Source organism: Ipomoea nil, unplaced genomic scaffold, assembly GCF_001879475.1.
Source record: "Ipomoea nil cultivar Tokyo-kokei standard unplaced genomic scaffold, Asagao_1.1 scaffold2926, whole genome shotgun sequence".
In the NCBI taxonomy this organism is placed as follows: domain Eukaryota; kingdom Viridiplantae; phylum Streptophyta; class Magnoliopsida; order Solanales; family Convolvulaceae; genus Ipomoea; species Ipomoea nil.
The window spans coordinates 4950131-4963389 of NW_017619354.1; the positions used below are offsets into that span (position 1 = coordinate 4950131).

General features: G+C 34.7%; 3 protein-coding genes across 6 annotated transcripts; 2 read left to right on the forward strand and 1 right to left on the reverse strand.

The window, feature by feature from the left end:
* Window positions 1-2911: 2911 nt before the first annotated feature.
* LOC109162203 (chloroplast stem-loop binding protein of 41 kDa b, chloroplastic) lies at window positions 2912-5612 on the forward strand. Its single transcript, XM_019310949.1, has 10 exons — window positions 2912-3190; window positions 3453-3584; window positions 3690-3776; window positions 3887-3977; window positions 4216-4270; window positions 4376-4436; window positions 4524-4745; window positions 4872-4988; window positions 5061-5150; window positions 5246-5612. The coding sequence occupies exons 1-10, from the start codon at window positions 3080-3082 to the stop codon at window positions 5423-5425; spliced, it is 1146 nt and encodes a 381-aa protein (XP_019166494.1). The 5' UTR covers window positions 2912-3079; the 3' UTR covers window positions 5426-5612.
* A 717-nt stretch (window positions 5613-6329) lies between these two features.
* On the forward strand, window positions 6330-7311 carry LOC109162059 (calmodulin-like protein 7). The gene has a single exon (XM_019310708.1). It carries the CDS (start codon window positions 6856-6858, stop codon window positions 7309-7311), a length of 456 nt encoding a protein of 151 aa, XP_019166253.1. The 5' UTR covers window positions 6330-6855.
* Window positions 7279-12547, reverse strand: LOC109162057 (pentatricopeptide repeat-containing protein At4g13650). Of its 4 annotated transcripts, XM_019310705.1 has the most exons (6): window positions 12314-12547; window positions 12100-12220; window positions 8968-12063; window positions 8112-8363; window positions 7887-7978; window positions 7279-7307 (listed from the first exon to the last, which is right to left on the reverse strand). In XM_019310705.1, exons 1-3 carry the CDS (start codon window positions 12377-12379, stop codon window positions 9113-9115), a joined length of 3138 nt encoding a protein of 1045 aa, XP_019166250.1. In that variant the 5' UTR covers window positions 12380-12547; the 3' UTR covers window positions 7279-7307; window positions 7887-7978; window positions 8112-8363; window positions 8968-9112. The 4 variants fall into 4 exon arrangements, with proteins under 4 accessions (XP_019166250.1, XP_019166251.1, XP_019166249.1 ...); XM_019310706.1 differs by having other exon boundaries at window positions 8968-12185; XM_019310704.1 differs by having other exon boundaries at window positions 7887-7957; window positions 8968-12220.
* Window positions 12548-13259: the final 712 nt, after the last annotated feature.

The following is a 13259-nucleotide window of genomic DNA, read 5'->3' on the forward strand; positions in this document are numbered from 1 at the left end:
CCTCAATAAGTTGAGAAAGTAATTATGATGATAGATAATGTCTCTTAATTATATTGTCAATACATTTGGTTTCTTAATTGCATATCTTTAGATATAAAGGAAACACATTTAGTCATTTAATTACCTATTCAATTGTAAATTGCATATCTTTCGATATAAAAGAAACACATTTAGTCATTTAATTATCTTTTCAATTATAGATATTGTCCTTCTTCTCACACCGCAAACAAATATAAATGTTAACCATATGGTAAGAAATTTGGTTGCCTTATTGTTGGTCGAACGATAATAAAAGAGTCAATAAAAAATTATTATTGAAAATTTACCAAGAGTCCAAAACATCCATTCTTAAAGTCAGTTTACATGGGGTTTATTTGCTCTACAAGTTGAATGATTGTGGCCATGTTTGGTAACATATTTAGTTTATCATTCAATTTTGACCTGTTTAATCACTATTAGTTGTTTGACTTTGTTAAATAATCAATATTAGTGTTTGGTTAATCAATTTTTTTGTAATAGTTTATTGCTCCAAAGACGCTAAAATTTAAAAAGTTGTTCAAATTAACCTTTTCGATCAGTTTGTTTTAAAATAAATTATACCCTTAAATGCCATTTTGCATGTAATAAGCTATTAGCTAACATCTAGTTTATCAAACACCTTTCTACAATCAACTAATGCTATAAGCTAGTCAAAACCGCTAACCTAGTCCACTAACAACTATCAACTAAGTCATCCGCTATCAACTATCAACTACTTGTCAAACACCCCATATACCTATAATAACTGAAAAGATATTTAAATGGCCAAATGGGGTCTCTATCATTAAGATACCACATTTCAACACCTAAAATAATTAAGAGATCAATAACTTGTACAATTTGATTTATTCATTGTATAATGATAAAACATTTTCAAAGTTATCATTTTTTTTTCTACTTATACATTTATGTACAAACTTTAATAACAAAATATTTCGTTTAACTTTTACTCCATATTATTATTAACTTACTAATCACTAAATACTTTCAATTCTTTTTTATATAATGTAAACTTTAAATAGTAGTAACTTTGCCAACTACCATGTAATGTGATAATATCACTGTGTATCATTCTAAATGAGTGGTCATAAATGTGAACCCCGTTGTTAGGGGGTTTAGATTTGTTGGGGTAGAGATGTTTGAGAAAGTATATAACATATAATACTTTATAAAGAATGAGTTAATTCCAACAATGGTCCTCCGTCTATATTGATTTTCCAAAATTAGTCGCCGATTTGTAATTTGGACACTTTACGTCCCTTGATTTTCAATTTATTTTCAATTGAGGTTCTTTCGTCAGATTACGGTAAAGTAAACTTTAAATGAAAGGGTAAAGTAATCATTTCATATGCCTAATGTATAATTCTTCGTATTTATTTCTTGTATACGCGACTTCAGACATTATAATATTAGATTCACTTAATTGCTTAATCCCTAGTGGAATTTTGTTCTTCGAGTGGATTTAGGGATTAAGCAATTAAGTGAATCTGATGTCCATAGTCGTGCATACAAGGGAAAATACTAAGAATTATACATTAGACAGATGCAATGACTACTTTACTATTTTATTTAAAGTCCAATTTATCGTAATCTGACGAAAGGACCTAAATTAAAAAGAAATTGAAAGTCAAGGGACGTAAAATGTCCAAATTAAATGTCAGTGACTAATTTTAGAAAATCAATATAGTTGGATGACCATTGCTGGAATTACTCATGAGTATTTTAAAAAATAATATTAACATTTTTAAAAAAAAACTTTTTTACTGAAGTCAATTAGAGTTATACTATATGGTCTTACTCCATAAATTTTACTCCTGTGATAGACATGAATAAATTACTCTTTTTATATGTGGGTCATAATACAAATGTCTATATCAAAATTTTATTTGTAAGAATAAAAATTGAGAGTAGAAAATAAGAGTAAAAATAATATTTTCCAGCCATTTATTCATATCATCACCATTCGTACGTGGAATTCAGAAAGCGAAACATTGTTTTTTATTATAAAGAAGAGAGATATACCATACATATACATACTATTTATTTCAAGTGAGATTTGAACCTTTCACCTCTCATTTAGGAGCGCAACAGGGTACTAGTGAACCACAAAGTCCTTGATAAAAAGTAATACTTTTATCTAAAATAAAAACATAATAAGTGTCAATACAAGTTATGTCCTTGATTTTTGTCCATTTTTTATATGCTAATAAATATATACATTTTGCTTTAATTGTTGTACATTCATTTGCATTGGACAAAATCACCCTTACACCGTTATAACACCGTTAGTTTTTAATATATATACCAATCTTACTATACACCTACATCTATCATATCTTTTTCCTATTTTTAATTATCATTTTATTAAAATTATTCATATAACAATTAATTTAATTATAAATTATATTTTAATTAAATATTTATATGAATGTTAAATTATATATGTGTATCATATATATATATATATATATATATATATATATATATATAATTAATTTGTGTATCCATATCAATATATCATATATGTGAGTCTTAGCTTAGTATTATTTGTAAATTATTATTATATAAAAATATAATTTATTTATTTTTTTGTTTTGATCACTATATTATTCAAATATATGATAATTCAAAAGTATCATGACTTGAAATTGCAAAACATAATTTTAACTAATTTTTTAAATTTTGTTACTTACAAATATTTTAATATTGGGCATAAATTTTCGCGAGTACAAAATGCTAGTATAAATAATAAATGGATATAAAATGGCATTTTGCGCGGCAACAAAAATGGGAGGTCATGATTTGTAAGAACGAGAGGCTATAGATAGATTCATCATTGAAGCAGATCAGAAGCTGCGGAAGGAACAACATCAAGAAGACCAAAAGTGGGGTCGTTGTCTTATCCCCATCACAAGAACGAGAGTCCGAAATAAACCCACACTAGAAGTAGAAGAAGAAGAGATGGGCAGAGCCTCATTCAAACTCCTCCCTACTCCAACAACAACCTCAAAGCTCAAAGCTTTACCAGAAAACCATCATCATGGTCAGCCTGGTGGCCGTTGTTCAACAGCCCAAAAGCCTTTCTTTATCTGCCCTCCCTTCTTCTCGCTCTGACTTCAATGGCACCAAATTAGCTGTCTCATCTGTCCAGGTAACACAGCTTTTCTAGCTACTCTTGCCATTATGAAATTGGGGTACACTATTTCACACTAATTTCAATGTTCAAGATTTGTTCACTGAAAGAAAGAAGCAGTGTGTTATAGTTGTAGTTCAAACAATGATTTGGTCACTATAAGATTACTGGTTTATTGGGCACTTGATGATGTTCTTGTTGTTCTTTGGAATTGTTAGTCTGTTTGCCTGTATAGGGAGACTAATGTGATTTCTCTTTTCATTAATGTGTGTTGATGTAGTATAAGAGGAAGGTATGGCAGCCAAAAGGGGCACTGCAGATTTCTGCAAGTGCCAAGAAGATCCTTATAATGGGAGGCACCAGATTTATTGGTATCTTTTTGTCTAGACTTCTTGTGAAAGAAGGCCACCAGGTTTAAACTATGTGATTTTCACCCATTTGTTATATAGTTTTTGTTGCGAGAAATCAATTAAGCACTGAGTGGAAGTTTAATAGCTCAGAGATAAATTGTCTACAGGTTACGCTGTTCACAAGAGGAAAAGCCCCGATTGCACAGCAGTTGCCTGGAGAATCAGACAGTGACTTTGCTGATTTTTCCTCCAAGGTTGTGCCAAATAATCATCTCAAACTATCGGAGATCATTACTTTCTTGCCTTGCTTGATACTGTCGTTCCAAGTATGCATTATAAGAAGTGTATCATATGCCTTGTTTAGATATTGCACTTGAAGGGAGACAGAATGGACTTTGATTTTGTTAAGAGCAGTCTCGCTGCTGAAGGTTTTGACGTTGTGTATGACATAAATGGTGCGTATTCTTTGTTCGATATCTTGATCTGGACTGTTGAGCATATAACCATTAATGTGCAATCCAACTATCAGCTTAGGCTTTTAGTTGAGATGGAGCACATGCTTCAATTTGGTATCAGAGCCAGACCAAAGGTCTCAGAATCTTATATTTAATTGCAACTGTGTGTGCTTGATTTCATCTTTTCTTTTTGCACTTGACAATCAATCCCTTGAAAATGCTTTCGTTTTAATTTCAGGACGTGAAGCAGTTGAAGTGGAACCCATATTGGACGCATTGCCTAAGCTAGAACAGTAAGATGTTCATCAGATCAATATTTATACACAATCAGAGAGATGATATTTGAGGATTGGAGTATATTTCTTTGAATCTTACTTTTTGTTTTGCTGAATCCTTAGGTACATATACTGCTCTTCAGCTGGTGTTTATCTCAAAACTGATTATTTGCCGCACTATGAAGTTAGTATATCTTGGATTTGCATAGAATTTTCCATTCATCGTTTCTTATAGTTTTAACTAAAGAATTTTGCGTGCTTCTATTGACAGGTTGATGCTGTTGACCCGAAGAGCAGGCACAAGGGAAAGCTCGAGACAGAGAGCTTATTAACATCGCGAGGTGTTAATTGGACCTCTATAAGACCAGTCTATATCTATGGGCCCTTGAACTACAATCCTGTTGAAGAATGGTTCTTTCACAGGCTGAAAGCAGGTCGCCCAATCCCAGTTCCCAACTCTGGAATACAAATAACGCAGCTCGGTCACGTGAAGGTTAGCAAAATGAAATGGCAATAAATGGTTTATATGCTTATAGAAAATGAAAAGAAAAAAATAACGTAAACTTGTGTTTAATATGAGATGGACCGAGTTTTATGCAGTTGAGCTTGATATTTGCAGGATCTTGCAACAGCCTTTATTAAGGTTCTTGGTAATGAAAAAGCAAGCAAACAGGTGTTTAACATATCTGGAGATAAATATGTTACCTTTGATGGATTAGCAAAGGCGTGTGCAAAGGTAAGTCGTTTTGAAAGGCCTAAGTACTTGCAAACTAGAGAAATTATGTGACTATCCTCGTGTTTCTAACAGGCTGGTGGATTCCCCGAGCCTGAGATCGTTCACTACAACCCTAAGGAGTTTGATTTTGGTAAAAAGAAAGCGTTTCCATTCCGCGACCAGGTAACCTGTTGGTGGATAGGAATTAGGATAAGATTAACAAAAAGTGTGTTGGTGACCAGAAAAAAAATGACATTTTGTTGTTTTCTGCAATGCAGCATTTCTTTGCATCAATCGAGAAGGCAAAGAGCGTGCTGGGATGGAAACCAGAATTCGACTTGGTGGAAGGTCTCACGGACTCTTACAACCTAGACTTTGGCCGCGGAACCTTCAGGAAAGCGGCTGATTTCTCAACAGATGACTTGATTCTTGGAAAGAGCCTTGTTCTGCAGAGCTAAGGCCTTCACTTCTGTTCTTGCCTTTAGCTTGTATCGATTTCCTCAGCTAAGTTCAGTAGTTGTTGCCTTGTTGGTAGGGTTTGTTTTCATTATCATTGTAAGATTCATGAGAAAAAAAAAAAACTGAGAATGTCTCCATCTGCAAATCTTAAGAAGATTGAAATGAAAAGAACAAATGGTTCTGCAATTTGCCCTCTCTGTTTACCAGTTCTTTGACAGTGTGATTATAGCTAATACAAATGTTCCCTAAACATGTCTTTTGTTTTTTTTTTTTTTTTTTTTTGAGTGAGAGGGAAACTCACACCCACTACTCGAGGTTGTGCACTTGATAAACTTTGTATTGTGATCCTAGCTAGCAAAGGTTCACACAAAGATCAACCAACTTAGATTTTCCAAAGCTACCATAGCTAAGCCGCTTAAACAAAAAAGAACATATATTACTTGGATATTATAAGCATGAAACCCTTATGCCAAAGAGCCTCCATTTATAATAACAATAAAAATAACAACAATAATACTTCTTCCGTTCCATTTTATGGTGTCTGGTTCGGTTCGATTAACGAGACTTGACTGAAGTTATTTTTAATCCAAATTTTCATAATATTAAGTTTAGTATTAGTATACAAAATTTATATATTTAGAAATTACACTAAAAATACTATTAAACAAAAAAAAATCAAATTTAAAAATAAGTAAAAAATACTAAAAAAAAAAAAAACAAAGAAGAAATAGTTTGTTTGACCAATGAATAGTAAATATGACATATAAAATGTGACAGATAAAATAACAACAACAACAATAATAATAATTTCATTTCTGTTTTGCCATAAGTAAAGACCCAACACAAATGACCAGATATACATGATTACATGTTATACATAAGTCAATAAACTATTACTTGGGATATTATAAGCATGTTAATACAAAAATTGAAAGAAGTTTTCATTCTATTCCAAATTTTGTTTTGGTCAACTCTAAAGTCCAAAAAGACTTGCAATATATTTAATACAAAAATGGAATGAACTCATTCTATTCCAAAATTTGTTTTGGTCAACTCTAAAAGTCCAAAAAGCCTTGCAATATTTAATACAAAAATTGAATGTATTCCAAAATTTGTTTTGGTCAACTCTAAAGACCAACAAGACTTGCAATATTTAGTCCCTTAGCCCCCCTAGTTTTCCTCCAAGAACGTCTCACCACCACAAAGGCAAAACACATTTTGTTGAGGAATTTCCTTCACTATCTCTTAAAAACAAATTTCTCCTCAATTTGGTTACATAGTAGATTAGGCATTTCCTCCCCCTTTCCCTGGTTTCATCAACAAATTTCTGCTAATTTGCCATTCTAGACTCCTCCAAACCATCACCATAATAGCCATTGCCTCGACCAAACCATCACCATAATAGCCATTGCCTCGACGACAAAGTAGAATGGATGCTGACGAGCTAAGAAAAGTTTTCCAAATGTTCGACGAGAACAGCGATGGTCGGATCACCACGAAGGAGTTGACTGATTCATTGCGTAGAATGGGAATCGTCATACCGGCGGAGGAGTTGACCCAAATGATCGAGAAAATTGATAAGGATGGGGACGGGTGCGTGGACGTTGATGAGTTTGGGGCGCTGTACCAATCCATCATGGGTGAGCGGGATGATGATGATGAGGACATGAAGAAGGCATTCGATGTGTTTGACCAGAATGGCGATGGGTTCATCACCGTTGATGAGCTAAAGTCGGTGCTGGCATCACTAGGGCTCAAGCATGGTCAGGCTGTCGAGGACTGCATGAACATGATCACGAAGGTGGACGTGGATGGCGATGGAATGGTGAATTTCACAGAGTTCAAGCAGATGATGAGAGGGGGTGGATTTGCCGGATTGACCTGAAAAACATGCACTTGTGTACATTAGTTATTCCACACCACACATTTTATTTGCAATGTTTAAGATAATAATAATAATAATAATAAATTGTTTGCAATTCTTTGTTCATCATGAGTAGTAAATAAACCATTTTCTCCCTTATGGGGGGGAAACAGAAAAATAAGGTAAGAAACAGAAAGGATCACAAGAATGGCTCTTAGAGAAGAAGCAGCATTCAAGATTGAATATTTATGCATGGGCAGTCTAGGTGATGATGTTTTGAATGGCTCGACCTGATGAACCAAGTCTAAAAACCTTTTTTTTTTTTTCCTTTTATTTTGAAAAATCATGTGTGGGAGAGAGGGGTGAGGTCTATCTGTTATTTTGTTTTATTTTGTGTAATGCATTTGTTATTGCAATGCGATATTAGCTTTTCCATAAATGATTTATTGAAATGCCAATTAATATGAATTCACATTATATTTTTTCATTAACAATCTTAAACGAAACATTGATTTTATAATTTGCACATTAATGTAAAAATCTTTCAATATAAAAGCCATAAAACAGTATGCTACAAGCACATGATTGGATCAAACCTGACAATTGGCCTGAGAAGAGTAATCATCCATTCATCCAATACCAACCTAGGTATCCTCGTCCTAGTACCCTGTGTATAAAGAAGTGCAATCTGTAAATGGTTAGTACATCCGATAGTAATCATGCCATCCATCGGAAGTGGCAATTTTTAATCTTAATAATAAAATAACATATTGACTGTGTGTTTACATGTGAGATAACTTGCAACTTGCAAGAGACCTTACCGCCTTTCAAGAAGCAGAAACAAATAAGTTCGGTCCGCATTTGAAGGATTATCAGAACCACCAAGAATGTTTCATCCTGTGCCATTCTCATGTTGGAAGGCAACTTCTGGGGCCTACTAAAACAATTATCTTAGAAGGAGCCCGATAAATTTCAATACTATTTCCAAAACACTGTTGCCAAGACGTTGTCATTCTATGGATTAGTATGATGGATGAAGAATCTTCAAGAATAAATCCTTCCAATAGATCTGTCTTCAAGGAAAAAATAATAACAAGGAAATTTAAAAATCTGTTTCACATTAGTATAGGATAAAAGATAATGCTCAATGCAGTAAGGTGTCAAACAGAATACTACAATGCTCAACATCCAATTGGTCAACAAATGTATTCCAAGCTTGAAAGAGCACTGGAAAATCTTTAACTATTCTAAGCTAAAGTTTAGTTACAAACTAGTGGTCTCCAACTCCTTATTGGCTACACAATTTTTTTTTTTTGGAGGGGTATATCAATATCGCAAAATTCTAGTAACTAGCCAGCCTCAAGAATCAAATCTCAATAAGTTATAAACATAAAATTTTGCTTAAAAATAAAGTTAGTTGACAAAAAGGGCCAATATGAATGGGATGTGGAGAGTATAATAAATTGTATAAATAGACATAAACCGTGTTTGAGAATCCAGTTGTACCAGTATATCCTGACTGGACACTGGAAGCAAAACCCAGGACTAGCTGAAACCAGTCAAAACCAGGAAGAAAGGTTACCAAGAAAGAAGGCTCTTTAGCAAGCAAGAACACAGGTTTGTCTTAGTTTAATGAACCAAGAATATAGTATGGTACTTGTGTTACTAAAGAGTTACCATAGTTGATGAGAGGTATCCTGAGCAGAGAGAAAGGTCCCCCACTCCCTCCAACCCCACATTGCAGGATTTAATTTCATCCTTTAGCACTGAACTGGCACACCCTCTTTTCACATAGTATTCTTCATTTCTTCCATGGTTCTTGTTACCAAAAGTTCTGACATGAACATTCACCATCTTCAAAGTGGTGGAAACGGTAGGCATCTCTTACAACAATGGCTCGATTTGCAACCTTAGACACACACTTAATCCAGTTGTGGCAATCATTACAGACGCGAAGGTTCTTCATCACACATAGGGGAATTGTATCTGGCAAGTTTAGAAGTCCAAATGCAATAGCCAACTTCTCACTGTGTACAAATGCAGTTGCGTCCTTCTGTTCCAGCTCCAAATCATTCCAAAGGTTGTGACAGTCTTGTATATAACCAACTGCAGCTGCACGTTTATTCAATTCCTCTACAAATGTATGAATCTCATCTGCTAGAGGATGTAGTCGATCACCAACGAAAAATGCATGAATCTTGTTTTTAACTTCAATCCAACTGCGACCAGGCTCTTTCCTGACACCCATGTCTTTCATTAGCTGCCTTGTGCAATTGCGATGATCCCATCTCCCAACAACTGCATACAAGTTTGATAGAAGAACATAAGTTGCTGAATCTTTAGGCTCCAATTCTAAGAGATGGTTGCCAGCAAATTCTCCAATTTCAATATTTTTGTGAACTGTGCAAGCACTCAGCAAGGTCCTCCAAACCATTGCATCAGGTGCAATGGGCATAGTCTCCACAAATTCTCTTGCACGCTGCAATTGACCAGCCCGTCCTAAAATATCAACAACACAGGCATAATGCTCTGGTCTTGGTACTAAATCATGATCTTCACTCATAGACTTGAAGTAGCTAAGCCCCTCGTCCACCAGCCTTACATGGCTGCAGGCTGACAAAACACCAACATAGGTGACATAGTTTGGTATCACCCCTGCATTTTTCATTTCTTCAAAGAGTTCTATTGCTTCATTGCCAAGACCATGTTGTGAATAGCCAGTAATCATGGCATTCCATGAAACTTGATTTCGGCAAGGCATTTCTAGGAACTCTCTCCTGGCATCACTGAGATTTCCGCATTTTGCATACATTGTGATCAACACATTGGAAGCTTCTGTTTCTGAGTCATAACCAGTTTTTATCATCCTAGCATGAATCTGCTTTCCTTGTTTAATATTTGTTGTATTAGCAGCTGCACTAACAGCAGACCCATATGTATACATGTTAGCTTCTACTCCAGAATGATTCATTCTAGAGAAAACTCTTAATGCTTCCTCACAGTATCCACTCTGGGCAAATCCTGATACCAACCCATTCCATGAAATATTATCTTTTGAATCAATCTTGTTAAACGCCACATATGCATCATGCACTTTACCACATCTAGAATATAGGCAAACAAGTGCATTGCCAATTGAAAGATCTGATGCATAGCCAAAGATGATTGATTGAGCATGCACTTGTCTCCCTTGATTGAGTGCTTGAATTCCAGCACATGCAGTGATGGCACTTGCAAATCCTATATTGTCTGATTGAATATGGTGGTCCTGCATTTGATGAAAAAGTCGTATTGCTTCAACAAATAGGTCATGCTGAGTATATCCAGCAATCATAGATGTCCAGGAGACAACATCTTCCTCATTGAGACGTCTGAAAATTTTCTGGGCTGCATCTAATTTACCATGCTTAGCATACATGTCGATAAGCACACTACAAACATAAACATTTGGCTGAAAACCAGTCTTTATGACTTGACTATGTATTTGCTCACCGAGATCCAGATCACCCACAGATGTGCAAGTTCTCAATATACTAGGGTAAGTGTATTGATTAGGTTGCAGTCCTCCACTCTGCATCTGGGCAAAAAGCCGACACGATTCATTCAAATCCCCCTTCTGCCCATAAGCCACTAGCATAACATTCCACAAAACTATGTTTTCCATCTGGGTTGTTAGGAAAAAATCACGGGCTGTTTTTATATCAGAACATTTGACATAAAGGTCTAGTATAGATCCTTCAATAATGATATCTGAACATAAGCCTGCCTTTGTTGCATATGAATGCAGTTGCCTTCCCTTCTGAAGATCCCCTGATGATGCACAAGCATTCAAGAGGCTCGCGATTGTAACACAATCAGACTTTATAGAATCAATTTGCATTTTATCAAACAGTTTAAGAGCCCTCTCACTGAATCCTTGCACGGAGAAGCCTGATATTAGTGTGTTATAAGACACTCTGTCCCTGAGCTTCATTTCAGAAAATATTTGCTCCGCAGATAGCAAGTCCCCACAGCGTGAATATAATGCTACAAGAGCATTGCCCACATATACATCTGATAAATATCCCCACCTTAAGATTATAGAATGGAACTGTTCTCCCAGCTCAAGTAACAGCAACTTGGTGGTGGCACTTAAAACACTAGAAAAGGCATATGGAGTAGGAATAACTCCTGATTTACGCATATCCTTATAGAGAAAAATAGCATCTTTTTCACGCCCGTTCTGACAGAAACCAGTCATCATGGCAACCCATGAAGCGCTGTCCCTTGAATGCAGATCCTCAAAGACTTTTTTAGCAGAATCTACCGACCCATTCTTAGAGTACAAATCAATCAAGTAATTACAGACATTGCAACTCCCAGCAAAACCATAATGCAGAATCGTAGCATGAATCTGTTCAATGACATGAAAATGAGATGCAATCTCAGCACCACCACAAGCTCCCAGAACAGTGGCGAATGTACTCCCATCTGGACGGACATTTTCATTCATCATTCGTGAGAACATATGAAAAATCCTAACATCATTCTGAAACCCAGATATCAACTTATTCCACTCAGAAACATTTTTACTCCTAGAAGGCGTGTCATTGATAACTCTTAATGAACCAGCCAAATCCTCATTACCAACATAAGAATTGATAAGGGGGGTTCCAATTGTCTCATCTGTTTTCAATATTTTGCCTTGGAGTTCTTTAGCTTCTGAGATAGACCCACTTCTCGTATAACTATCTAGTAAACTTGGACAATATCTCTGATTAGAAAACCCATTGTCTTTTCTCACGCAAGGAACACAGCTATGCGAATTATTGCCTTCACTTTCTTCGTATGGAAAATCATCAAGAAATGGGGAAATTGCACTTGCAGAACTAGTAAAAGGAGCTAACTTCACTAACCTGATTGATTTCAAACAAGTAGAGTGCAAGGTTTCCTGTTAATATTCCGAAAAAAAAAAAAAAAGGAAAATCAGAACGCAAATAAATGAATAAACCCACTGGAGAAATCAACATACAAAAGCGCTTACCTTGAGGCGATTTGCAGATGGCTTGAGAAGGGAAAGTATGAAACCATCAAGAATCCTATTTAGCATAATAAACAACCAAATTTTTTTTTTCAATATTTTGATTAAATACACAATTTTGAATCTTTCTGTCTCTCCTGCCCCTCAACTACAGAAACTCAGAAAGAATGAAAGAACAATGGTTCAATTGGCAAAGGAAAAAGAAAATAATGGGGTTTAGAAGAGGTTTTGGGTTAAATCAATTTCTAACTGTCTAAGTCGAATCAATCCATAAATCGAGTGGCAACGCATTATATAGTTAGGAGATTAATTATATAACCCGCAGAGGTTTTCAAAAAAAAAAATATAACCAGCACAGACTTAACTCAATAGTTTAGTGGACAATATTTGAGACTATAGACCAAGGTTTGAATTTCGGTGATTACAGTATCAGAATTATGTCTAAAGTTGAAAGATTTTTTGTGTGCACTGACATTTGGCCCTGCCTACTAAACTATTGAGTGCTTTGTTAGGTCGGAGTGTGGGGTAACTTTCAAATTTTGGGACAATGAGATTAATTATATACTCACTCTGTCCCATTTTGTTTGTCTGGTTCGGTTAACGAGACTTGACTGAAGCTATTTTTACTTTAATTTTTTATAATATTAAATTTATTTTTAGTATATAAAATTTATATATTTAGAAACTACATTAAAAGTATTCTTGAACAAAAAAAATCAAATTTAAAAATAATTAAAAATTACTAAAAAAAATAAGCAATGAAGAAAGAGTTGGATTGGCCAATGAATAGTAAACAGGATAGGCAAAATGGGACAGAGGGAGTATGTTCCTTTGTCATTATAGGTATCATTTAACTTTTATTATTATTATTATTGTTATTATTAATATTATTATTATTATTTTCAAAACATTTTTATTTTGTCATAGTATTATTGTAACATGATCATTT

Excerpts from the sequence above, each read along its gene's own strand:
- LOC109162057 (XM_019310704.1), bottom strand. The coding sequence starts at position 12,379 with ATGCTAAATAGGATTCTTGATGGTTTCATACTTTCCCTTCTCAAGCCA. Across the intron at positions 12,221-12,313 it reads CATCTGCAAATCGCCTCAAG|GAAACCTTGCACTCTACTTG; the intron begins GTAAGCGCTTTT and ends GAATATTAACAG.
- LOC109162059 (XM_019310708.1), top strand. The coding sequence starts at position 6,856 with ATGGATGCTGACGAGCTAAGAAAAGTTTTCCAAATGTTCGACGAGAAC.
- LOC109162203 (XM_019310949.1), top strand. The coding sequence starts at position 3,080 with ATGGTCAGCCTGGTGGCCGTTGTTCAACAGCCCAAAAGCCTTTCTTTA. Across the intron at positions 3,191-3,452 it reads TAGCTGTCTCATCTGTCCAG|TATAAGAGGAAGGTATGGCA; the intron begins GTAACACAGCTT and ends GTGTTGATGTAG. Across the intron at positions 4,989-5,060 it reads TAGCAAAGGCGTGTGCAAAG|GCTGGTGGATTCCCCGAGCC; the intron begins GTAAGTCGTTTT and ends TGTTTCTAACAG.